General features: G+C 35.2%; 1 protein-coding gene across 27 annotated transcripts in view; it reads right to left on the minus strand.

Moving 5' to 3' along the window:
- SORBS2 (sorbin and SH3 domain containing 2) overlaps positions 1-26,394 on the minus strand; it is a 451,850-nt gene that overhangs the window by 34,576 nt on the left and 390,880 nt on the right. For 22 of the 27 annotated variants that reach the window (XM_074276085.1, XM_074276086.1, XM_074276084.1 and 19 more), the window contains 5 exons: positions 20,605-20,654; positions 19,322-19,509; positions 15,690-17,273; positions 9,480-9,568; positions 6,844-6,890 (listed from right to left, as the gene is read on the minus strand). In XM_074276085.1, the coding sequence (XP_074132186.1) occupies positions 6,844-6,890; positions 9,480-9,568; positions 15,690-17,273; positions 19,322-19,509; positions 20,605-20,654 (1,958 nt within the window). The remainder of the gene's footprint in view (positions 1-6,843; positions 6,891-9,479; positions 9,569-15,689; positions 17,274-19,321; positions 19,510-20,604; positions 20,655-26,394) is intronic. The other 5 variants (XM_074276099.1, XM_074276101.1, XM_074276100.1 and 2 more) reach the window with 1 other exon arrangement.

Here is a 26,394-nt window from a genome sequence, read left to right on the forward strand (position 1 = left end):
AACCAAGGCAAGAGACAGTCCTTGCTCTCAAGGAGTTCAGTGAGATTAATACACACAGATGTGTCTATCCACATACCTCTACTTATGTATACATGCATATACATACATATACATAGTTTATTATGATATACATATGAAAATCTAAATTGCTAACAGGGCTTAATAAGTAAACATCAGGTTCAGAATAAAATTTTCAACACATAAAATGCACTAATCTAATATCCAGTTGATAATAATAACTAGCATTGTTTTATATATGTGTATATATATATATATATAAAAACATACACATACATATACACACATGCATTATGTTAAGGTTTGCAAAGCATTTTTATGTAACAAATTATATGCTGAAATCTTTAATTTTGTTTTCTTTCACAATTAAGAAATATGCATGTCAGATTTAATTTAATGTCAGATTGTATGTTGTTTGTATGTCATTTTCTTTGTGCTTTCCATTTCTTTCAAAACCTGAATGTTTCACAAAACTTTTTTTTGGCTTTCGGTTTTCAGTTTTTCAATACTCAATTTAACTAACCCTTATTATCTACTGCTAATAATAGCAGCTCATGTTTATATTGTTTTAAGATTTACAAAGTACATTTCTTACAACAAGCAAAGCAAGTAGTGCAAATGTTATTTTTCACATTTTACAGATGGAATCCCCGATATTAAATGGCTTGCCCAAAGTCAGCTCTCAATTCTGAATCCAGCACTCTTTTTCCATTTGCAAGATAGTCTGTGCTAGGTATTTTTAGGGCTTAAGAGTGAATCAGAGAGTTAGACCAGCCCCCAGAAGTCATCTAGGTCAAACTATACCTCAACAGTAATGGCCTTTATGACATATTTAACAAGTGAGGTCTGCCTTTGCTGGAAGATCTCCAACAATGATAATTATCCAAAGGAATCCATTTTTCTTTGTGTTGCAATTGTTAGGAAACTTCTCCACAGGTCAAGCTTACATTTGTTTTTTCAGCCCTTCTCTCCCTCACTAGTTTTTCCCTTTGATAGAATCATTCAAATCCCAATTCTGCATCATATTACTGTAATTCAAGGCAAAATAAAGTGTTTACCATGATTGGGGGAGAAAGAAACAAGCATTTATTGTGCACTTACTACATGCCAGACACTGTATTAAGACACTGCCTTATTTGATTCTCACAATTAACTAGGGAAGTGGAGGAAATTGAGACAGGCAAAGTTTACCTGGTTTGCCTAGAATCTCACTAGTAAGTATTTGAGGTTGCATTTGAATGGTCTCTAAACTCAGTGCTGTATCTATTGCACCACCCATCATAGGAGAATGCTATGGGCACAGTGGGGATTCAGAAGTATCAAAGACTATGTCAGATTATGAGATTTGGAATTGGAAAATGTTTTGTGAAAGGAGTAATTTTTAAATGAGGCCTTAAAGAAATGAATTGAATATATAGTAAGAAGAAAAGTATAGAAATTAATAAAGTTTGTAGAGTAGCAAATAGTCTGGTTTCAAAGAAATAAGGGCTACTGATAGGAAGAGAAGGTTGGAGAGACTGGCCAAGGCTGTTGTCATTATTCTTGCCTGTTCCTTCATTTTAAAAGAGGACTAATGCTATCTTGGGGTGAACTGGATTTAAGTACCAATGATATCCTGGGGTGAACTGGATTTAAGTACCAATGATATCCTGGGGTAAATTGGATTTAAGTTCCAGTGATATCATGGGGTGAATTGGATTTAAGTGAGGCAGAATTGCACAAAATTGTCAGCCTCCCTCTATTTTCCAAAGTCAAAGCAGTCCAATGGCAACACCAAAGTCAAGACTGGCAATGGCTCAGGATGCATTGGAAGCCCTTGGTGTTTTCAATGTCCAAGCACTTCATAGAGCCATAGTATGGAGGACTCTGGATGGCTAGATAAGGAGTCTGGTTATAGCTCTGTAATCTACAGTGAGGCATTGAAGGTTTCTGAGCAGAAGTGTGATGAGCTGTCTTTCGGAAGGTTTGTTCTACAATATTGCAGAGAAACATCTTACTATTCTTGCTATTTTTGTTGCTCCATTCTCTAAATTGGAACTCCAGAAGCCATCCTTAGGAATGTGAATCCTAGATCCATTCAACTCTACCCTAGGAACATGGTCTTCATGTTTATTCCAAATACTTTCTACCTACAGCTCTATATACCTTTTCCTTCCATTTTTCTTTGGAAATTATTCTTAAATCTGCATATTTATTTATCACTGGTCAATCAATTTCTCTATCTATATTGGTACTATTTCATCTGGAAATGGGGGTTGTTAATGGATGACTTTCCTTATCATATTTGTGATATCCCAAACTATAACTCAATCTGAACAAATATGCACTCTTTCTCCCATTAGAATATAAGCTCTTAGAGGACAGGGACAGTTATAATTTTAATATTTGTATCCCCATTGCTTAGCATAATATTTGGCACATATTAAGATCTTAATACATATTTCCCCTAGCCACTGGAATAGTTAATCAATATAAATAAATCAAACACACATTCTATTGAGAAACTATATAGGCAGGAAACCAGATGAGGATTTTTAAAAATTGCTTAGGATAAGAGAATGACTTCTCCAGCTTGAGTGATGGCAATGAGAATAGAAAGAAGGAGGCATATAGGAAAGGTTGAGAGGGAAAATAACAACTTGGACAACACAAAGCCAATAAGACTGAAGGCAGGAAGAATTTCAAAAAGGAAGGCAATAGTACTGAATATAGGAGAACAGAGAAATTGAGGACAAAAACTGAATGATTGATGGTGCTGGAAGGTAGGAGGTTAATTCTGACCTTGGAAGGAAAATTTCATTTACGGAGAGAGGACAAGAAAGCAGCCTGATTAGACTTGGCCTACAACAAGTCTGGGAGTTAATGGAAGAAAAGAGCTATTTTGGAAGCCTGAAGAAATAGCAGAGCCAAAGGAAGATTTAAAAAAAAACAAACAAAAACAAGATTTAATAAGATTAATCAGGTGTTCTCTTTCAGCTGCTTTAGTTGACCTCATGAGAAATTCTTCATAAGTAATAACCTATCCTTTATCTGTTTGGAAGTCATCCTAAGTTGATAACATACCACTCAGTGAACAGTTTTTCATTTGTTAAAATTCCTCAGATAAGATGAAGGAAAAAATACTTTACAGCTCATTTATCTTTTTCATACAGAAGATATTAAAACACAAAGGTGTCACTCTTTATCATCATTCCTATTAGACACACTTTCCATTTAGAAGAAGAAGAATGGACCTAGAGTCAGGAAGATTTGAGTTCAAATTTGACTTTACACACTTACTAGCTTTGTAACCCTGGGCAAGTCATTTAAATATTATTGGCTGCCTCCCTCATCCCTTCCTTTCTTCCTTCTCTCCTTTTCTTCCTTTTCTTCCCTCCTTCTTCCTTCTTCCTTCCCTTTGTTCCTCCATTTCTTCCTACCTCCCTACCTTCTTCCTTTTTCCTTCCCTCTTTCTTCCTTCTTTCTTCCCTGCTTCTTTTCCTCCCTCCCTTCCTTCTTGGTTCTGTAGCATGAATCTTTCATGAGATTGTGGTATCAGCCAGTCAGCCCTAATATTATTATTATTATTATTAATCTTTTGTTCATGGATTAAAAAACAACAACTATATTTCAATGTAATTGAAATTACTTTGTAATCTTATGCATTGTACATATTTTTTAAAAAATATGATCATAAGGAGGCTTTACCAGATGGCCAGAGAGGTCCATGATATAAAATAGGCTTAAAAAACTAGCAATAACCCAAAAACAACTTGGTTTAGACCGATTATTTGTGACTCTTCAATCTCAACAATGTAGTCATGTGACAACTCTTATGTTTGTCTTTAAATAAGGGGGATAGGCACATAAAAATGATATCATTATTAAACACAGGGCTGCACTTCAGACACTCATTGAGAATCAGCAAGATTTGTTTTAGTGTGGATGGATTTTTAAAAATTCCATAAAATAAAGATGAGAGTTATTTAATGTAATTGAATAGAAAGGGTTTTCCATTCCAAACGACTAATTCTGTGGCCATCATGGGTTAATAATCTTTTTATAGAAAGACAATGATTTCTTTTATAAAACCCAGTGATTATTGAAGAATAATTAGGGTAATTTTAACAACATATTTATCATTCCAATATAACTGGTTCAAATGACACATTCTGGATGATTCTCTAATGGGTTTACTATTTAACGGTCAGCTATAGATTTTAACATAATTCAAGTTCAAATATAATTAAAAGTTAAATTTACTACTAAGATACTACTAAGACAGATAATGCCAGTAAAGTAAATTAAATGCAAATTACCAAAGTGGGTTTGAGTTTTTCCTATTAAAATGTTAATAAATGTCTTCACTTTCTTTTTTATTTACAATGCTAAGCACAAAGCCTGGCATATAGTAAGCACTTAATAAATGCAGGCTGATTAATGGCTCTTTAAATTTTTAAAGCTATAATGTAATGAAATATCTTTTTATTATGTTTTTGGTAAAAAAAACAATTTGATAAAAATGTCTCTAGTTCTTAATAAAACTGATATATAAGAAAAAAAAATTTTTTTCTAGTAGGCTGAATCAGAGTAAAAAAAACCCTGGATTTAGTGGTGGGGAACATGGGTACAAATCCTGGTCTTATTATTGAGTATGTGATCTTAGGCAAGTCATCATCTCCTATGAATCTGTATTTTTATTAGGAAAATGAGGTAGAGAGACTTCTAAGACTTAGCTTAGATTCTATCTACAATGGTAATCCTTTCCCTATTTTTTTTAATTATTAGTTTATTTTATATTACCTTCTTTCAAATTATCTTGTATTACCTTATCTGTGTATAGGTTGAATCCCCACATATGTTATCTTATTGTCTTCTTATCTATGTTACATTAACTTAATCACATAAGTTCCTGGACAGTTAGTTGGTTTGTTTCCTTTCTCTCTCTGTCTCTGTCTTTATCTCTGTCCTCCTTGTCTCTGTCTTCTCTGTCTCTGTCTTTTTTCTAAATCTGTCTGTCTGTGTCTTTTTCTCTCTTGTTTTTGGTTCTGTCTCTTTTTGCTCTTTTTTTCCCCTTCCTTCCTTCCAGATCTCCTTAGTGAGTAGCACAGGATCTTGTGTACATGGAGTATTGAAATTTATTGTCAAGATATCAAAAATCTCTTCAGATATCTCCTTGTTAATCCTTTACTAAATAGCCAGATTCCAGGTTTAAGAGTTGAGTAAAACACATACATGCATGCTCGTGCATGATATCTTTTGGGGTAAGAATTTCCAGGTAAGGATATTCCCTTTACAGATAGGGTCAGTACCTGTCTAGCAGCCGGTGCTTTGGGAAATTATCTGGAGCATTGAGAGTTGAAGTGACTTATCCCTGGTTATAGAAGATAGAGTATATGACCAGCAGAATTTGTATTCAAGTCTTCCTGAATCTCAGGCTAGTTGTCTATCCATCCCACCCTGCTGTGGCTTGCAAATAAAAGCTTATTCCTAATTCAATTTGTTTAACACATTCCAGCAGACTCATTTTTAGATCCCCTTGCTTAATATTTTGGTTACTTTTCCCATGATGCAGATGAGGAGGGACTAAAGGATGAACTAGTGTTATTTGTTATGGAGAACACTGGGAGGACATAGCATTTCAGTCTCAGCTATGTAAACATATAGGGAATAGCAACCATCTGTCCTATGTCTACTGTGAATAGCACAAAATTATAGGGAAGGATTTAAAATAAAAGAAAGAATTCCATTCCTATGAGAATTGTTAAATATTGGAATGGACTTTCCGGGTGGCTATAAGATCTATTAATTGCCCTGGAAACTTCTAAAAGAAGATAAATTATTTTCTCCCTGGCACGGATTAGGTTTAGCTTTACTTGAGGAATTAACAGGATTTAGAGTTGGAAGATATCTTAGAGGGGATGTAGTCATCTCTCCAAATAAATGACCTTCTAGCCCTAAGAGTGTGTGGCACTTGGGTAACCAAGTATAGGAAAATAAGAGATATTAAGGGACTATCAAAAAAAGACTGAAAGAACCCCTTTAAAGAGGAAAGGACATGGAGAAAATGGTGAAGGAAAGAGAAAGCATGTATTTTCTTAATACCTCTTGGTAAACTTTCAGGAAATACCCTAGAATAACAAGACCTGACCAGTATCTGCCCACAGCAGCTAGGTGGCACAGTGTATAGAGAACCAGTTTGGAATCAGGAACACCTGGGTTCAAATTCAACCAAAGACACTTACTGTGTGTCCCTGAATAAGTCACTTAACTCTGTCTTAGTTCCTCATTAGTAAAATGAGCTGGAGAAGGAAATGACAAACCACTCTAGTATCTTTAACAAAAAAACTCCAAATGGAGTCACAGAAGATAGGACACAACTAACAAGTCTCAATGATATGCATCATCTTCTTGTATCTTTGCAATATGCCTGCAGTCCACACTGGCCATTGGTCTGGGTCTGCAGGTATTTGCCAGCTTTTCAGAATGCATACCTGTCCAAATAGCACTTAATTATAAGTCACTTTAAAAATAGATATTGTGTACCTCGTCCTAGAATTTAATTACAGGAGAATGAGCCAGATTATTTTATACAGAGATTTTTCGAGACCATGAACCTTTGAATTATTTTCTTACTTTTCTATTTGCTAGACTCCAACTTGTTTGATGTATTTCATATCCAGATGTTTTTCATTGATCCCAAATATAAAGCAGATCAACTATCAAATAAAATATTTACTGGAATGGCCTTCAGAGACAGGTTTGTTAAATACAAATTTTACTATGACAATATTTCCTTTTTTGTGGCATTCAAAATTCTATGTGGCAAATAAGTGTACTACTTACTTAGATGTCTGGGCCTTAAAATCATAAACAGCTCTGGCTGGAAGCCTCTGAAATGGAAGGTAAACAATTAGTACTGACCTGAAAAAATGGATTTTCATTTTTTTAGCTAGATAATCAATTTCACACCAGTGAAAACAGATGAGATTCCAGTTCTTCAAAAAGTCTGTAGTTTTACGACCATGGACCCTCTCCTCCACAGATGTTAAGTACAACTCTTTGATGCTTTATCAGATAATTTTCACTAGTTTCTGAAACCAAGTAGATTCAATATCTTATGGCTATCCTGGTTCCTGAACTGAAGATCACATGGAATAATGGGTATAAGGCTAGAAGAGAGCTTAGAGGCCATCTGGTCTAACACTGATTTTACAGATGAGGAAAGTTTAGGCATGGAGCTGTTTAATGTCTTGTCCAAGGTCATATAGCTCATAAATGGCAGAGATGGGATTTGAATCCAGATCCTCTGACTCCAAATCTAGCACCCTTTTAACTATAAGCACAACTAATGGGTGATAGAAAGTTCATCTGTGACTGGTTTGATAGCTGAAGGTTGTTTAGCTCAGTAAGACTACCAGGTAAACTTGTTCTTAACTTGCAAAGTGTTGCAAGAAACCAAGTACCTCACTAAACCACGAGGCATTTAGTGAAGAGTCAGACACTAAATCAAATGGCTAAAAAAATATGGAATTTTCTTAGATACATTTCAAAGGAGTTGAGAGGAAAAAAATGGAGGCCATATGTTTATTTTATAGGATATAGTACTAGCAAAAGTGTAAGTAGGAAAAAATTCATTTGGCTTCTCCATTGTTTTCCTATGAGATTCCTCAAAAAAGAAACATTCATTTTTGAACTGAGGGTGAAAGCCATAAAGGGCAAAGCAGATTTAATACTTACAAAAATACTTTTTATTGGGGTCCAGGTCTATATTTCTTCTGAAGTAAATCAGGGTATAAATAAAACTTAAAAGGACAAGATGTAAACCCTAAAAGCATTAATCTCTCTCTCTAATTAGGGTGATTAAGAAATTAGCAATTATTCTAATAGTTGGAGCTGTCATTTGCAAAAAAAAAATACTTAGGAGAACATCTGGGGGATGACCAAAAAAGGAGAGGGGAGTAGCTTTTTAGGTTAGTCATGTCATCAAATTCTAGGTCTCTTTGGGACTAAGTGCCCTAAAGGGACATCTGAAAGAATCATCATTCTGAAGTAGAAAGAATAATGAGGACAGGTTTGATGATGATGATAACAGCATTTGAGGTAGAATTTGAACTTAGATTTTCCTGACTCTGGAAATGATACTATATTTACTGTGCTGTCTTCTGGCTAGTACCCAATCTAGTGATCCTCATCATCTTTGATGGAAATGGGATCCAGATTAACCTGGACCTTCATGGAGAATGACAATTGAACTGCCCTCCACATAGACACATAGCCTTGGCTAAAACAGGACATTCTGGGATGGCTCTTGTCCTCAAGGCCCATTCAAATTCTCCTCTAATCCCATCACAAACTGCCAAATTTCAGAATCATCCTTGGTTCAGCCACTTGCACCTAAGTTACCTACCAAGGATATTTCACAGTGACCTCGTTCATCTCACTGAAAAAAAACAGTAAAGTGCTTTCTGGCCATTCCTGGCAAATACAATGAACAATTCATGAGTGAAAAGTTTATGACTCTGTGACTCAGTAGTTAGAGGCAGAAAGCTAGATATGGTTAGTGTCAGAACTCAAAGTACCTATCGTTCCAGGCTAACATCTGAAGCCATAGTCTACCTCCCAGGCTGACATCTCACTCTTCTTATGATAGAAATAAGCACAAATTTCTTGGTATCATTTCTCCTGCCTGATTATCAGATATATTCTCATTCAGTGAGTGATTTATTAGATAGCTCACCTTAAGTATAACTGCAACAAATATTTATGGTTTATGGATGGATGGGGAGTGAGCCTGTGAATTCATTGGTACTGTCAACTGCTAAGTGAAGAAACTCTTTCCATGAAGGTCAAAACCTTCTCTTCAATTTGTATAACTTCATAGAATATATACTGAGAAATTCAGAGGCTTTCCCAAGGTCCCACAATAAGGATGTAATAGGACAATACTTGAACCAAGGTTTTCCTCCTTATGTCTCTTATTCTAAGGACATCCACAGTTTGTACAAATCCTCTGGACAAAAAAAGGTCTATGATAACAGCCAATTGGTAGAGAGTTGAATATCAACAAGCTGCCATTTTTCTAGATACCATTCTCCTCCACCCCCTGCATGAATCAGAACCAATCCTTGAAGCTTGACCTGCATCTGAGATCCAGGTTCCTCTAACCCAGTTAAGAATCCCAGAAAAAAACAATCAGTTTTACTGATTCTGGAACTCCATCCTGCCACATACCATACTAGGACAGATTCTGTTTCCATCCCCTTTGCCCCTTCTTACTATATCTCCCCTTAATAAATCTAATTTGCTTTTATTTCTCTCTACTGAATCTTGTCTTGTGGTACTCTACAAATGTCCATGTATTGTACCTTGGAATCCTGAGATACTTACTTAAGCTTATATAGAGACACATACATCACCTTAAATTTCTGGAGCAGAGCACTTTCATACCTGCTGTCTCATTGACCCTACAATTTAACTACCTCTCTTTCTGGAGTTCCTCTTCTTTCTCTGGGAGCACCTCGACCCAAGTCAGTGAAAGCTGAAGAATAACTTCTAGGAGACTCTTGCTCTATTGAAAAGAACAATGGTAAGTACATGGTGATTATCAGCTTAGCATTAAAAGTAAACAACATATTCAACCATTTCTCAAGATGAGTGATTGTTTTCTAAAAGATAAGAAACATAACTAGATGTGCAACACAATTGAAAACAAAAGTATAAAACTCAAAGGTAAATTACAAACTTGTGACATACAGTTCACAAGAAGGTTGTGCTTGAAAACAGGTTAAAAATATCAGAGATCACAAAAATTAAATGGGAAAATGTTGAATGATAATGGCATAACTAAAATGATTCTTATGTTTCTGAGTGATGGCTTGGAAAAATATATGAATATATGGGAAAATGCTGTATTAATGGTAGTAGAATTTTAGATCCCAATATTTATCTATTCTTCATGTTTCCTACTCAAAGATCAACATTAGAGAGCCCAGCTGATGTAATTTTTTTTGTTAAAAAGTCTATTTTTATCTAAAAAAACAAAAACCCAAGGGCTTAATTTGATTCAACAATTAATTGGGTTGCTAATGTTTGCCCTGTTCCATTCACCTCAGCACCAAATGAGCATGCTGGTTTACGGATAAGAACTCTTGAGTACTGGTAGTTTTTAGAATGATGTTTATAGGTTCTGCAGTTCCAAGAATTGCTTGTAAAGACAAGGGAAATTATTTAAAACGTTTTTGCACCAAGGGAAATTTAGCTAAGTGTTCCAAAACTTTGTTGCTAATTTTTCCCTCAAGGCCTCACAGATTATTTTTTTTAAACTTTTTTTTTTTTTTTTTAGCAAATTCAGCTATTCTGACTAACAGTAAACACTAGAAGTCACCATCTGATCTAATTTTGAAGAAATTGAAGAAGGGCCCTAGAGGAATATTATTTGAATACTATGATACAGAGTGATCAGTTAAAGTAATTTACATACATATTTATATGACATACATATTACACATGTTTTATATATTATAGTCTATTTATAATTTCATATGCCACTATCTATGGTTGGTATGCATATACATATGTGTGTGTGCATATGTACACTAACTCCTTTAAGGAATTCTTAACCTGGAAACTATGAAGTTAAATATTTTGATAAATGGGTTTCAATGTAACTGGGTTTTTTTGTAATCCTATGCATTTTATTTTATAATGAAAACATTATTCAGAGAAAGGTTCTTATAAGATTTTGCCAGACAACCAAAGGGGTCTCATGATATATTCTTTTAAAAAAGCATTAACAACCCCAAACTGTAGATTCAGTTTAAATATTAATTAATTGAATTGAATTCAATTCAATTCAATTTTGATAATTAAAAGCATGGTTCTCAAACCAAACCTGAGAGTTCACTAAGCAAAGATTCTAGAGTGATTTGTCATTTCTTTCTTCAGTGTTTTCTGGTTTTTATTATCAATGTAGAAAAGTTGGTGCAGTTACTTAATGATAGATTATGAAGGAGTCTTGGTACTCTCAATAGGGCCATGAAACCAAGAGGTTATTCAGGTAATTCTTTTCTGTCTTTTGAACCTTGCTCTGCAAGAATGTGGGCATAGGGGAGAAAGAATTTGTCTCTATTTCTATACCCAAACTATATGTCTAAATAAAATGGAAGCTAACCAGTGACTTGGCATCAAACTATACCCAAAAGAATCTTTGGTGGCAAGGTCTCAATTGTCTCAAAGGGACCCAAGAGGTTGTTATGTGATGAAGTGTAAAGAGTACTAGTCTTTCTGGAGCCATGAAGATCTGAGTTTGATTCTGACCTCAGATGCTTGCTAGCTGTGTGACCTTGGACTTAACCCCTATATGCCTCAATTTCTTGCTTGTGAAATAGGGACACATTGGAAAAAGAAAAATCCATAGAGTTACATCAAGTTGAATAAGGGGATCATGAATTTTCTTTGCAAAATAGTCTATCACCAGCAAAGTCAGAAAGTGAGGGTTACTGGAGAAAGGTTCGATCTCATTCTGTCTGATTATTCTCATGGCCTTGGTTGGGAGAACTGAAGATGTACTAGAGGAAGGAATGAATGTCAGGATTACCACACAATGGTGCAAAAACCATGAGGGCTGGAAGAGATAATAAGTGCTCCTTGACCTGTTGAATTTAAGTTTTTCTCTTGATGTCTATAGCTTCTCTGAATCTATAGAAATTTCATAGAACACTCTGAATGAAATCTCTTTGCCTTTAACACATTCTAAACTCTGGCATCTTACTTAATACTTGCCTATTTTCTTTCTTTTCCATTCTATTTGATTGTTGCCTCCTTGAATGCAAGGTCAGTCATGTACATTTTTGCATCTCTAACATCTAACATGGCAGCTTGCACTGAAATCAATTTTAAAAGTATCTCCTATATGGAAAATTGAATTATGACCAAATTTTCGTAGCAAATATGTGTCATACAAACATATGTATACACACGTACTGTACACACATAAGCATATATTTATTGCTGTTCAGTTCATCTCTTTAAGACCCACTTTGAGGTTTTCTTGGCAAAGATACAGGAGTGGTTTGTCATTCCCTTCTTCAGCCTCATTTTACAGATAAGGAGTGATTTGCCTGAGGTTACTAAGTGTCTGAAGCTGGATTTGAAATAAGGTTTTCCTGATTCTACCCTGGTACTCTATCCACTGATCCACTTAGCTAATTTTGTGTGTATATGTGTGTTTGTGTGTGTGTGTATCTGTGTATACATATACATATACATATACCATTTACTTGAGAACATAGGACTTATCTGTGCTATTATATATGATACATTTATATCTGCTTTCATAAATAATTCGAAACTTCCAATGAAATAAATATGTGTTCTCATTTTATGACTAAATTTGTTTGTAATTTAGAATGATATAAATAAAATTAATTCTTGATTATGGATTATCATCCATATGTAGCATATTTTTCCTTCTCAGTTAATATCATCTTAAAACCTTGTACATTAAATACAAAGCTTATATTTCTATAGCACTTTTTAAACTTTTCAACGAAAAAAATTCTCTGGTTTTTAAAGCCTTTCAGAGAATGGCCCATTCCTAGTCTTTTTTTCCCTTACTCTCTTCTGCTATTCCCTTAGGCAGATTGCAGTACCTCAGTACATAACTCAATAAATGGTAATTTAGGATTGCCAAGGCTGAACAAGTCATAAATGGTACATAATGCACAGTCTCTAAGAACCCAGGGTCAACTCTGGTCCATGTTGAGAGAAACTTTTTGTGGAACCTGATTTGTGAACCAAGAATGGAAACTAATTTTAGGTAAAATGAAATATAATGAGGAAAACAAATCTGCTGGGAAAATTCCCAAGTATTCTTTCCAATGTCTTCCTAAATAACTAGCAAATTTTTTTCTTTTTTGGATGGTCTCCATTACCTACTCCTCCACCATAATGACTAAGATAGCATGCTTTTCTCATTTCCACACCACTTGGGCTGTCTTTAAAAGACTCACCTTGTTCCTTTGAGTCTGACCTACTTCACATGCATTAAAAAAACCATTCAGAGTAGACATATTGTGCATTGGGCCCTACATACCACTCAGGATGACCTTGATTAAAATATAGCTTTCTAGATTTGAAAAGTCTTTGCTTAAGACTAGTCCTTAATTAATTTAAACATTCAAGTCCCTTTACCCATTTCTACTTTCCTTTCTGTCTGTATATGATCTTCACTCCTATAATACTGAGAAAATTAAAGTTATTCAGCCAACATTACCTCCCTTTCTCCACTTTATTTCCTACTAGACTTCTCTTATTCTGCTTGATCTTGGAAGGGAAGAAGCCTTCTTCCCAGTTTTTTAATTCATGCTCCTCATCCTATTTTCTCCTTTCTTCTTTACAATTATAATTTCTCCTCTATCACTTTTTTATGCCTACAAATATATTCATGTCTCCCCCTAATCTTAAAAAAATCCCAAATTTGGAATTTCTTTCTAATGATTCTGCTATTCCTCTATAGCCTATGTCACTTCTCTGGATTCATCTGACACACTCCTTTTAGTTAGAATAATCTGTATCACCTCTACCTTAGTAGCCATTTCTCAGTTCCCTGGATGTGAATTCCCTTTCCATTACTGATCCTAAAATGGTTTTTTTCAAGTTCACCAAGGACTTCTTAATTACCAGACAGCAATACCAAAAAAAATTTTTTTGGTCAGCATTTATTCTCCTCAGTGTTTCGAAAGCATTTAGAATTGTTCTCTACCCCCTTTCTTCTAGAAACTTTAGTTCCTTTTACTTTTTTCTCTTTCTATACCTTCTTCCTAATGATAGGTATCCCAGGCCTCTGTTCTTAGATTTCTCTCTCCCTCCCCTCCCATCCCCTTCCATTCCTTCTCCACCTTTCCTCCTCCCTTCTCTCTCTGTATCTATGTGTCTCTCTCTGTGTCTCTGTTTGTCTGTCTCTCCCCCCCCCCACCCCAATCCTTCTCTCTCTTCTCTCTCTCAGACTTGACTGTTTTCTTATTCCAACTATTATCTTTATGGAGATGACACCAAAATCTATATGTCTAGCTTCAGCCTGTTTCCTAAACTTAGGTCCTGCACTGATGAACAATGATGACAGTGACAATGACGACAACGGATAACAGCTACTACACATTTCCACCTGGATGTCCTAGGGCTACCTAAAACTAAACATGTGCCAAATTCATTATTTTCTTCCCTAAACTTATCCTCTTCCCCACTTATTATTTCTGATGATGACCTGATTATTCTTCCAATTACCCAAGTTTGAAATCTTGGAACCATCCTTAAACTCTTTTCATTTTACCATCCCCTGACCTTCAATCATCAATTATTGATTCAAAATCTGCAGCTTCTCTTAAATTTCATCCCTTCCTTTCCTTTTAATATTATTTTTGTCTGTTAGAATATAAATTCCTGGAGGTTAAGGATTTTCTTTTTGCTTGCATTTGTATCTTTCACATTTAGCTCAGTGCCTAGCACAGAGTGAGCATTTAAATCCTTCCTGCCCTCATTCTTTAGTACCTCCTTCTGCATTGTTGCCACCATTCTTCATGCCCTTGTAATATCCCTGCTTCCATTCTCTTTTCTCTTTATCTGCATCCTTTATGCTGATGTCCAAATAATTTCCCTAATGTATAGGACAGACTATGTCAATTTACTGCTCAAAAACCATCGATAACTACCAAACCCTATGCTTACCAGAAAAAAGCACAAACTTATTGTTTTAACATTCAAAGCTCTTCACACTCTAGTTCCAGGGTAACTTTCAAACTTCATTTTACACTACTACTGTTTGAACAATTTTCATTTCAGCCAGATAGTCAATCTTTGATTTCATCCTTCCTTGTCCAAGCTCCATGCATTTGCATGGACTGTTCTTTATACCTGTAACAGTCTCCCAGTGAAATCCTTTTCTTCATTGAAACTCAACTACAATGTCACTTTCTTTCCTCATCCTCCAAATTAGAATTCTTCCCTTTTCAATCTTCCTTTCTGTTGCCCTACTCTGTATTTTTCACTTTCTAACATGCATACCTGCTATTCAATATAAATAGCTAATATTATAACATTATAAAATAATTTTTCTATACATATCTTAACCTCATACTATATTCGTGCTTCTTAAAAGCTGGACGTATATTGTTACTGCTGTTTTTCTATACACATTGCTTAGGATACAGAAGATGTTTAATACATTGTTGTTGAACTAAATGGATTGAGTTAATGATAAAATCTTTTGGTAGTTCCCAGCTTTCTAGGCTCTCAAAAGCTGTTATTTAAACAAGTAATTCTGTTGAAATATTCTTTTAAGTTTGGTAAAATATTTTCTTATATTTACTGTCTGGGTGGCAATCCCCAAATTGCCACCCTCCTAACAGTAAGCTCTGTGATAGTCTTTGCTTTGAAGATGAGATTACTATCTTTGCATGTCTCAACACTTACTTTTAGCAATACACATAAATGTCCAAAATGATAGATAAATGTCAGATGTTCAGTGAGTGAGTCATCATGTCACAACAAGCATCAGCTTGTCATAATTTTCCCCCAATGGATGGTATCAATAGTTAAGATGAATGAAATGGAAAGAAGAAACAGAAAATGACAGAACTAATAGGTGGCTGCTTCAATTACAAGACAAGATAAAAAATGAAAAAATAATCCACCTTGGAAACACAGGGCACTATCATTGTCCTGGTGGTTGTTGTTAGTTGTATCCATGTCTTGAAAAGAGGCACTAGGAGGTAATCGTCCACAATCATTCTGGTAGGGTAGATAATGGGCAGCACCATCTTGAGACAGGGGAGGGAAAGGCTGATGCAGGGGACTCTTTCTCAGAGCCTTAAGTGATGAATTCCTTTCAGGAATTTCTGGAAGCAGCTCATTGATAAGTCTGTGTAATATACTATTGTCGGGCAAACTTCCCCTTCTCTTTTCAGCTTTAATTTGATCACATATATCCTTAAGGGCAGAGTCCAGAGCATCAAATACAGATGATTTGGATTTTGTCTTTTCAGTCTGTTTTTTGGGAGCACTTTTTTTCCTTCGGAAAGGCACCGGGCTTACTAGGAAGGCTAACTTAGAAAGGCCAGAGTCTATTTCTTGTCGCCTGGAATCTTCAGCATGCTCCTGTTTAGCCCTTTCATGTTTCAACATGGTGGTAAATCTCGTGTAAGAGGCGGGGCATCTTCCCTTGCAGGAGCTGATGAGGTGCCGGTGGTGGTGGTGGTGGTGATGGTGGTGGTGGTGGTGATGATTGGACCCGTAGAAACTTTCCGACGATGTAAAAGAGAAATGATCAAAATCGCTCTCACTGCAGAAGGATGAGCCTTCTACATGAACAAAGTCACTGACGTCAGAGACCATTCCATCTTGGTCACTGTCTGAGAACTCCATATGGGAACGTGGTAGTTCATCACTGGTCACTTCAATGTGAATTGGCACTAGGGTTTTAGGCTTATAGCTTCGTGAGTTAACCTGATTGACATGTCTCCCTTGATTTTCTTCCTCCAATAAAGATTCAATGGAAAACCTTCGTTTTGGACACAATCCATTCTGAGGCAGTTCTAAGGTGACAGCAGACAACATTTCATCCCCTAGATTTGGCATGGACTTTGACTTTTGAATTAACTTCTCAAACTCAGAAATGCGTGTGGGCACCATGTCCCTGGGCACTTCCTCAGTTGAGGACTGGCTCCATCCACGCAACATGCCCTTGTGTTGTTCCTTTTCATACTGTAATATCCTGGACTTTACAGAACAAATCACCTCAGACTTCATCAACTCTTTGCGGTTAATGCGATGCATTTTCTTGTACATTTTCAAGAACCCAGGGGCATCGTGGGCAGACTTATGCCGGATTCTTGACCTACCATTTGTACGGTTCTCAGGGATGTAAGGGGAGACCCATGTCAGTGGGCAGCTGTCTTTGGAGTCCTCCTCACATAACAGAGAGCCCAGACTTTCTGACTTGGTCTGTGGGTCAGGGAAACTATCATGGTCCTCATTGAGAAGATCATCACAGCTGCGAGATTTCAATTTGGGTGAAACTGATTCTTCTGTGCTGCTCCAGACCTCGGCATTCTGCCGTGTCATCTGCCAACCATTCTTGAAGTTGATGGAGCGCTTTGAATCATTTGGCACATCCAAATGCTGCCTGTATGTGCTGCAGTAATCTAACTCACTTGAGGTGTGGTGGTTGTGCCCTGAATAATTGTAAAGGGATGGACATGCTTTGCTAATATCCCCACCTTATAATCCAAAGAGCAGCCCAGCAGAAGAGAAAGATTTCCGGCAGTTAACAGGTTCGCAAAGAGAAGAGATTGGGTCAGTAAGTATCATAAAGCAAAGAATAGAGCAAGCAGTTAGTGTAGTTAAAACTAGAAACAGTATATAGATAGTTTAAGCAAGAGGAAAAGTGCTAATTATAACAAGAAAGAATTGTTAAAAACTTATTTGGCTTTCTCATCTATAAAATTATTTATACAAAATAGTAAAAAAAAAAAAAAAAGAAAAAAGAAAAAAAAAGGAAAGAAAGTGAATTACCAAGAAATCTATTCTATCTATAGCAATGAAAAGTTAAAGCTATGCTTCTTTTCCTAAATGCATCACGTGAAAAACGTCAGTGTCTATTAAACTGATAGCAGGGCATGGAAATTATATGAAAGACCAAGAGTCTGTATAAAAGATTGGAGGTCTGTAAATTTGAATTTATGCCCTCAGATTAAGCTGTTATGATTAACTGTTATTATTACCCATTTTTAAAAATCTAAAGCCAAATGTTAAAAAATTAACATTCAAAAACAGTAGCATGCACTTAATAGGCTTAAGAAGATAATGACATTGAATCTAGTTTGTAATTGCAGATGAAGAGAATTAAATATTACTTAAAATTCAGTTCAAAGAATTTGGAATTGGTTTCTTTATGATCAATCATAATGATGAAGGACAGGTATAGAAACAAATTGTAAGATGTGTCCAAGTATTTGCCCAATAACTGCTCCACAAATACAGAAGGACTTAGGTTTGAATCCCAGCTTTGCAACTTAACTAGCTATATGAGTGCCCAAGTGATAGAACTGTTCTTGGTCCCAGTTTCTCCATTTTAGGATTAGATAGCTCCCAGGTTCTCCTTCAGTTCTAGATTTATGATCCTCAGTGATGCTGGTTGGTGATTCATGTTTCTCTTAGGAGGGCCATGCCTAGAGTTACTTAAGATTTACCACCAAGACAGTTTATATCATCCCCTAAGTGAAAAAACAAAACAAAACAAAAAACCCACCCAGGGATTGATATTTTGACATGCAGCAGAATCCACCTCTGTTCTGGCCAAGGCTTACCCAATCCAATATTCCTTTACAAGTTTGAAAAACCTCTACCTTTCTGATTTAGCTCTGGGGATATAGACTAAGTCACCATGGTCTCAACCTCTATACACCTCTGCTCTCTAGTGCCCAAGTCCCATCTCAGCAGTAAATTGGGTATTTAGGGAGATCTTTTTACTGTTCTATTTTCCAGGGGACTATTTTAGTAACTGTAGCAATAACAGATACAATGATCTCCTAGTGACTTAAAAGAATGATTGTTATCTCCCTAGGTTCAAAGTTTACTCATATATAGGGAGACTATTATTAGCCCACCAGAAAAAATGTGGTTCAGTGATTTATGAACATTGAGACTGAGTTTTGATATTTTAAAGCAGGATATTTGCCAAAATTTTGATGCCATCTTTAAAAACATGCCACTGTATTATCTGCAAGGATTGCAATTAATTGTTTTTGTAGATTGTCCCAGAATAAAAATTTGAAAATTTGAGAGGTTTTGTACCTGATAATATTTTTAGACAGTTTCTGTTCTTATTTTCCACCTATACATAAGTATAATCTTTAAATTGTAAGAATCTTCAAAAAGTTTCCAAAAAATGGAAATACTTCAACATTATTTTATTAACAGACCATTAATAAATCACACCATATTTTGAATTTGAGTTTATTAATGAAATATATATATATGTACATATATATATATGATAGTCTTAAAATAAAATGTTTAATAGACATTATGCAGGCAGGAAATTCCTTTTCAATAATTGATGTTTCATCAGCAGGAAATAAATAACCTAGATAAGAAGCTTCTTTAAAAAAAAAAAAAAAAAACTTAACAAAAGACATTTCATTCCCAAAATTGAATTTGATTAGACCCAGAGAAAAAAGCCGTCACTACGTTGGTACTTGTTTTCACCAAGAACTATGCAATGAAATTAGCAGATGATGTAGCTACCAAAGAATTGTTCTCTTACCTTTTGCTCTTGATGGGGAAGAAGGAGAAGAACCAGTGAAAGATTTCATAAGGGTGGTGCTTGGACCTGGGAGATCTGCTTGGGTTGGGCTGGCTCTGTTTGCATTCTGATCAGCCACACTTCGGGGATGACCCACTGCAGGCTCACTCTTCCTCCTTTTTCTGTAGTCACCAGTTATACTTGCAGAACTAAGCAAAAAGACCAAAAAAAAAAAAAAAAAAAAAAAAAAGGTGGGGGGGAACCACCACATTCAATTCAAAATGAGTACTTTCAGAAAACTTGAAGCTAATATGCTGGTTTTAAGTATAGGTCAAATAGGTAATTGCCTAGAGGTAAAATCACTAATCCCACCACCAAGTTTGAAATTCTAACTACATTTCCCTCTGTGACCAAAAATTCCATCTATAGCAATGATAAGTCTATCCGTGATTCTGTTTTAAAATGGAAAGACTATTGGTATTACTTAGTAGTTCATTAAATCAACACTTTGGAGTGAAGGAATTTATCAAAACATATTATTCTTTAATTAGAAAGATTCCTCCTCCTAACCTGGAAGAATAGGAAAAGAAGGGGAAAAAAAATCAAAGAGGATATCCAATTTCATTTATACCAAGATTTTGTTTAGAAAAGTCGAGATATTAATTCTAGCTTCTAAAGGAACTAAACTTAGTCCTAGGAACCAAGGCTACATTGCTATGACCTCAAAATAAATACGTGAAAACCTAAATGATCAATAATTTATGCAGCAGGACATTACAATAGAAATGATTTTGAATTTAAAGACAGAAGAGCTGAATTCAAATGTCAGTTCTCCTATTTGCTACCTATGAGGTCATAGGCAGTCTCTTAATATTATTGAATCTCTGTCTTCTTAGCTTTAAAATGAAGAGATTGGATCATAAAAGGATGATGATGATGATGCATTTTGACTATCTGGGTCTCATTTTTACCAATTTTAAAATGATTGTTTCCATTACATGAATATACTATTAATTATTATATATTTATGATGGATCAGGTGTTTCAAAATATGTGACAGTTTTTATTGGAAAAGTTCCTCCCAGCAGTGCAGATTGGGGTCTTGATACAGGAGGTTAGGAAGCAGTTCCTCATTTTCTTCTGTGAGATCCAATATCAACTCCAACTAAATAGAAAATCTTGCCACGAGTTCAAGTGATTCAAATGTGACCAGGATGTGGGGAAATATCATCTTCTAATTATTCTTTCAAGCACTCAAGAAAGAATATGTTGAATGTGTAACTGCAAAGGCAATTACTTCTTACCTAGCAGGCCTTTCCAGGCTGCGGTCTAAGGAGGTCTGATACAAAGAGGCCTGTAAAAACAGAATGATGATTCTATGAAACTTATGGAATGAAAAAAAAAATCACCTGAGTTTACGAAATAAATTTTACTGAAAGAAATTATCAAAATCACAGAACAGCAAAAACCATTCACCATAATAACAAAACTACACCTTCCTAAAGGAAAGTCAAATATTTAAAAATAAAGGCTTATCCTATTTCATCAACATGTATTTTGCCCTTTAAAGTCTTGTGTTTGTAATATGCAGTATAATTCAATAATCCATAATGTAGTAGCTGTTTAGAAAAGAGAAACTTGATATCTGAAAAGGAAGAGTATTACTCTAATTTATTAACAAAATCCCATGTATTCAACCAAATAAAGGAGGAGATACCGTGAGAAATCACTTAGACATTTATGGTCATTGTTAAATTCTGTGAAAGAAACCTACCCCTTTCTTTTGCCAGGTCTAATTGTTTTACTTTGAAATCTTAGAAAGGCAGAATGCAGGCAACAAGAAAACCTGTTAATGTTTTAATATGCGCATCAAAACAGAATCTTAGATATCATATACAATCGGGTAGTTACAATGGAGCTCAGATGATAGTCCAACAGGTATCATAGAAAAAATTCCCCCAAAACATATCCGACAAATGGCCATCTATCCAGTCTCTGAAAACTTCCAATGTGGGGAAATCTTACCAGGGCATTTTCTTCCACTTTAGAGCAGCTCTAATTGTTAAGCAGTTTCCCCTGACATAGAGCCTAAATTTACCACTTTGCAACTCCCAACCATTGATCTCTATCTGCTTCTGGAGCCAAAGAAAACAAATGTAATCTTTTTCTATATGACACCCTTTCACAAGATTGCTTGTGTTATCCCAGAGGCTTCTCTTCTCTAGCTAGGTTAAATCACCCTAATTCTCTCATCAACTGTCATATGGCCTTTTACCATTGCTGGTTGCCTCCCTCTGGATACTCTCTGGTTTATCAATGTTTTCCTTGAATTGTCGTCCTCAGAATTATATACAGTATCACTGGTATGCTCTAACCAAGGGAGAGAACAAAGTGACCATCACCACCCAAGATACATTAACATTTTTGGCTGTTACTTCACATATTCCCCATCTCTCACCATCCCAAAACTACAGAAAATTGTTTCCTCATAAACATAGCATTTTCTTTTTTCCAAGTAGAAAGTATTTTCAGAAAATTTCGGTCCCCAGTTTAATGTTTAAATAATCCTCTCAATTTACTAAACTTTTTCTGTAGCCGAAAAGAGTAGAAAACTAGCTACAAAAATATGGAAAATCAATAAATATATGTCATCTTATATCAGGCCTACTTTTATAAAACGCGAACTCAATTGATTTGGAAAGAGCCTTAGAAAAAATCATAATCAACTCCTTCCTTTTTGAGATGAGGAAACTTGGGTGGAGAGCTATTGAATCATGACTACATAGGCAGGAAATAGAGCCAAGATTCAAACTCGGGTCTTCTTACCTTACAACCAATCTTTTTTCATTAGATAGAAAGTTCAATGAATTTCTGGTGTGGGATCTCTATGCCATTTGCCAATGAAGATCTGAAGACAACCTCCCTAAGATGTTGCATAAATCATGGAGACATTGAATTACTTGCCTAGGATTCCATAACTAGCAAACATCACAAGTTGGATTTGAATTCTTGTCTTCTTGATCCTAAAACCTAGTTAATCTATCCAATACGCTACATTGCCTCCTTGAATGCCAAATATAACCTTATGCCTGTCCTGTATGACCGAATAATAGTTATAAGTTAGCATTTTGACTTACCCACCCTCAAACTTTGACTAAGAAAAGCTTTATTTTCAGACCATTCCCTAACCTCCTCAAGTTATCTAATTTATGAATGGTCAAATCAGATCTATCAGTCTGAGAGATAAAGATCCTTCCCAGTACAGGCTGTACTAGCACAGAACACTCTCTAAGTTTTATTTTGTTTTGTTTTAAGTACATAATGTCACATAAGCAGGAAGCTGCATCTCATTGCTGCTCAGGAAGCAATCCTGTGCAAAAATGCTAATGAATTAGTCAGAGTTAAGGTGCCACTTCTCCAAAAACAAACTGGATTGAGTCATCAAGATCAGAAATGCTATAAACAATAGTCAATGCATGGAAATGGTAGGGTTTTCATCATACCCTGGCAAAGAATTCATCAAGTACATTTATTTAATGGAAGCCACTTAGAGAGTTAGATTAGGAGGAAGGGAGGGTTGGAGAGGGAAGATAAGAAGGAAGGGGGGAGAGACACAAAAAAGGAACAGGGAAAGGTAGAGGATAGGTTAGGAATGGAAGAAGGGAGGAAAGCAAAGACGAAGAAAATAAGCATTTACATAGTACCTGTTATGTGCCAGGCATTTTGATAAATGCTTTACAAACATCTCAATGATTCCTCAAAACAACTTTGAGAAGTAGTTGCAAATACATTTTGTAGTTGAAGAACTGAGGGACAAATGAGTTATGTGATTTGTCTAGGATCATGCAACTAGTGTCTGAAGCGATGTGAAATGAAATCTTTCTAATTTCAGATACAGTTCTCTATCCACTGTCCTAGATAGTTTATCATTCTTGAATTTTTATAACAAAAGAATGCTATTTAATAATTAACTTGAAAATAAAATATGGATACCAGATTGGGAGCTTAGGTATAGAATAGAAAACCTATTGATTTTGTTCTGAGATTTTACATCATATTCATTCTCTTACCATCCAGTGCTTAGAGATGATCATTTTGATAAATCTTCAAAACCTTGGATACTCTCCTTTCCCCCCTATAAATAATTTTTATTTCTTAGAAAGTTTCTACTTTTTTTTCCTTTAAATATAGTGTCTAAAAACTATGTAAAAAGCATATTAATTAATCCTAATTAGTGGTACATTATATTCCATGATAAGTTTCAATTTTTACCTTAAATTTTTGGACTTTCATAATTTTTAGAGGAAAAAAATCTTTAAAAATTAGTGATGGAATCAAAGAACAGAAAGACAATAAGGATATTGGATAGAGAGATGATGGGTTTGGACTCAAGAATATGGGTTCAAGATCTTCTGGGCAATTGTGGTATCATATGTAAGACCATTTACTTTAAATTTTAGACAAGTTGCTGAAATGTATCACTAGAAGTTTCCGCATCAGGAATGTCTTTATAACCAATGGAATCACAGTTCTGGATAAGAGATTAAAAAAAGCATACCAAACATTTTCCTAAAGAAGAAATGAAAGATAATTTTGCCTTTGTCAGTCCCTGAAAATATCTAGATTTTGAGATTAGTGACATCAGGACAGAAATATTCACATGTATAGATTCATGGACAATTTATAGTTAAGTTCAACAACTGTGACCTTTAACGGTACTTACAAACACAGAAATGCATGACAGATAATTAGTAGCTATACTTGATTCTACAGAACATAGAACATAGGAGCTTTCTTTCCATTGGGGAAAAAAAATTGAAGAATGTAGCATAGGTGGATATAAATGATCTGAATTATGAATGCATTCTTTGTAATCATACCCAGTTTCTTAATCATTTAGTGAGGAATGATATTATGTACATATTGATCAACTAGGGGCTGCAATCTTCATTAGTGGTAGAGGGTTCAATAATTGAAGGGATCTTATGGGTCAGTCACACTAATCAGTTTCTACCAATGGCCTTAAAAATAAAAACAAAACATATTTAGAAAAACAACAACTTGTCTATTCTTTGTTGCCTCTACTTCTTCATTTGACTCGCTTTCAAATCTTCTGCAATCTGTCTTCTGATTTTATTATTCAAATGAAATTGTTTTCTCCAAAGTTATCAGTGCTTTTTAAAAAAGCTGATAAATTTGATCATCTTTTTTTTTGTGTGGTTGATCCTTATCCTTCTTGAAATTTGTACTTCATAACACTGTTGATCACTCTCTCTTCCTTGGGTTTTTATGATACTCCTAGTTTATGATCTCCTAGTTTTCTTCTTACATATCTGATAGTTCCTGCTCAATCTGTTATGATGACTTATCAATTATATTACATTCCCAAATTGTGGGTGTTTCTGTAAGGCTCTGTCTTATACCTTATTTTTTCTTGCTTTGCATATTCTCCCCCCTTTTTAAATCAACTCTCATAATGCAGATTATCTAGCTTTAGTCTCTCTCCTCAGCTTCCATCTTGCATCACCAACTGCTTCCCAGACAATAAAGACTAGATGTCAAATAGGCCTTTCAAACTTATCATGTCTAACCAGATATTTCTCCCTCCCAATCCATTTTTTCTACTAGATTTCTCTTTCTTTAGAAGATATGACCATTCTTATCAGTTTCCTAGGTTTATAACTTAATGACTGTTCTCTCCTCCTATTTCTCACCTCATATATTCAATTAATTGTTAAATCTTTCTGTTTCTACTTTTACAGCATGTCCTACATTTGTTTCTTTCTCTTCACTCACATAACCACCATCTTAGTTCTGCTTCCCATCACAACCTAAATGCACTATTGCAGTGGTCTTCTAATTAATTTCCATATCTCAATAATTTCCATATCCTCTATTCTAATCTACTCTCTAAGCAGCCACCAAAGTTAATTTTCTTTTAGCGCAATCCTCTATTCAATAAACTCCACTAGCTTCCTACTGCCACCAGAACAAAACATTAATTTTTCGCTTTGCCTTTTAAAAACTTGCAATCTAACTCCGATGTTCTCTTTCCAAACTATATCTCTTCTCTGTAGCCCAGCTAAATTTGTCTTTTGTTTTTCATATAAGAACACTGTGCTTTGGTCATTTCCCATGCCTGGACCTCAGTCTCCTTACCTCCAATCCCCAAATCCATTTCTTCCTCCAGGATTCAGCTCAAGCATCACCTTCTACATGAAGCCTTTCTTAATCCTCCCAAATTCTAGTGCCCTACTATCTAACTACCTTTGTATTTTAATTTCTTCTGTGTATGTATATTTAATTTTTCCTACTAGAATATATAATCTCTCTGAGTAAAGATTATTTCAATTTTTTTTTCAGTGCTACCACACTGCATGGTACATGGTATGTTCTTAATAAAAGCTTACTGATTAATTGATAGCAACCATGGAAGCCTGAATCTAAAGAACCATTGTCATGATAAATTAAGTTGGATTGTTAGAGGGCATTTAAATGCCATATGACTGATTTTTTTTAGGATTTCTTTTTATCATGCTGCTTTGTGGATGACTAAGTTGATTGAAAGTTATAAATATCAAGATACTTTTCATGATATCTTAAGAATTTAAGTACTGCAAACTCTAGATTTTGGAAGGAACCTTAGGAGCAAACTAATCAAAACCATATCTGAACAAGAACCTCTCCTCTAATACCGCTTGTAAATCATCAAGTTTACACTTGAAAAACTCTAATGAGAGGAAACTTACTCATCTCATTTCTCCTGGAGACAAATTTTTACTGTTAGAAATTTTCTTCTTCTATCAAGCCTAAATTTAACTCTGCAAATTACTCCTGTTTTTGTATTATAGACCCAAGAAGAGATTGTTTCATCTCTGTTCCAAACAATAACATTTAGTTCCCTGCCTCCCCCTGCCTCCCGATTTACAAATTGTTGGAAGACAAAAAATTAACTTTTAAAATTTTATTTTTTCCAAGGAACAAAAATCTATGTTCTCTCTACCCCATTTTTTCCTCTTAGTGAAAAATAAGGAAAATCCCTTTACATTGTACATTCCTCCTTCTCCAGTATTTTTTCTTCTATCTGTTAAGGC

The sequence above is a fragment of the Sminthopsis crassicaudata genome, chromosome 6 (assembly GCF_048593235.1).
Source record: "Sminthopsis crassicaudata isolate SCR6 chromosome 6, ASM4859323v1, whole genome shotgun sequence".
Lineage (NCBI taxonomy): Eukaryota > Metazoa > Chordata > Mammalia > Dasyuromorphia > Dasyuridae > Sminthopsis > Sminthopsis crassicaudata.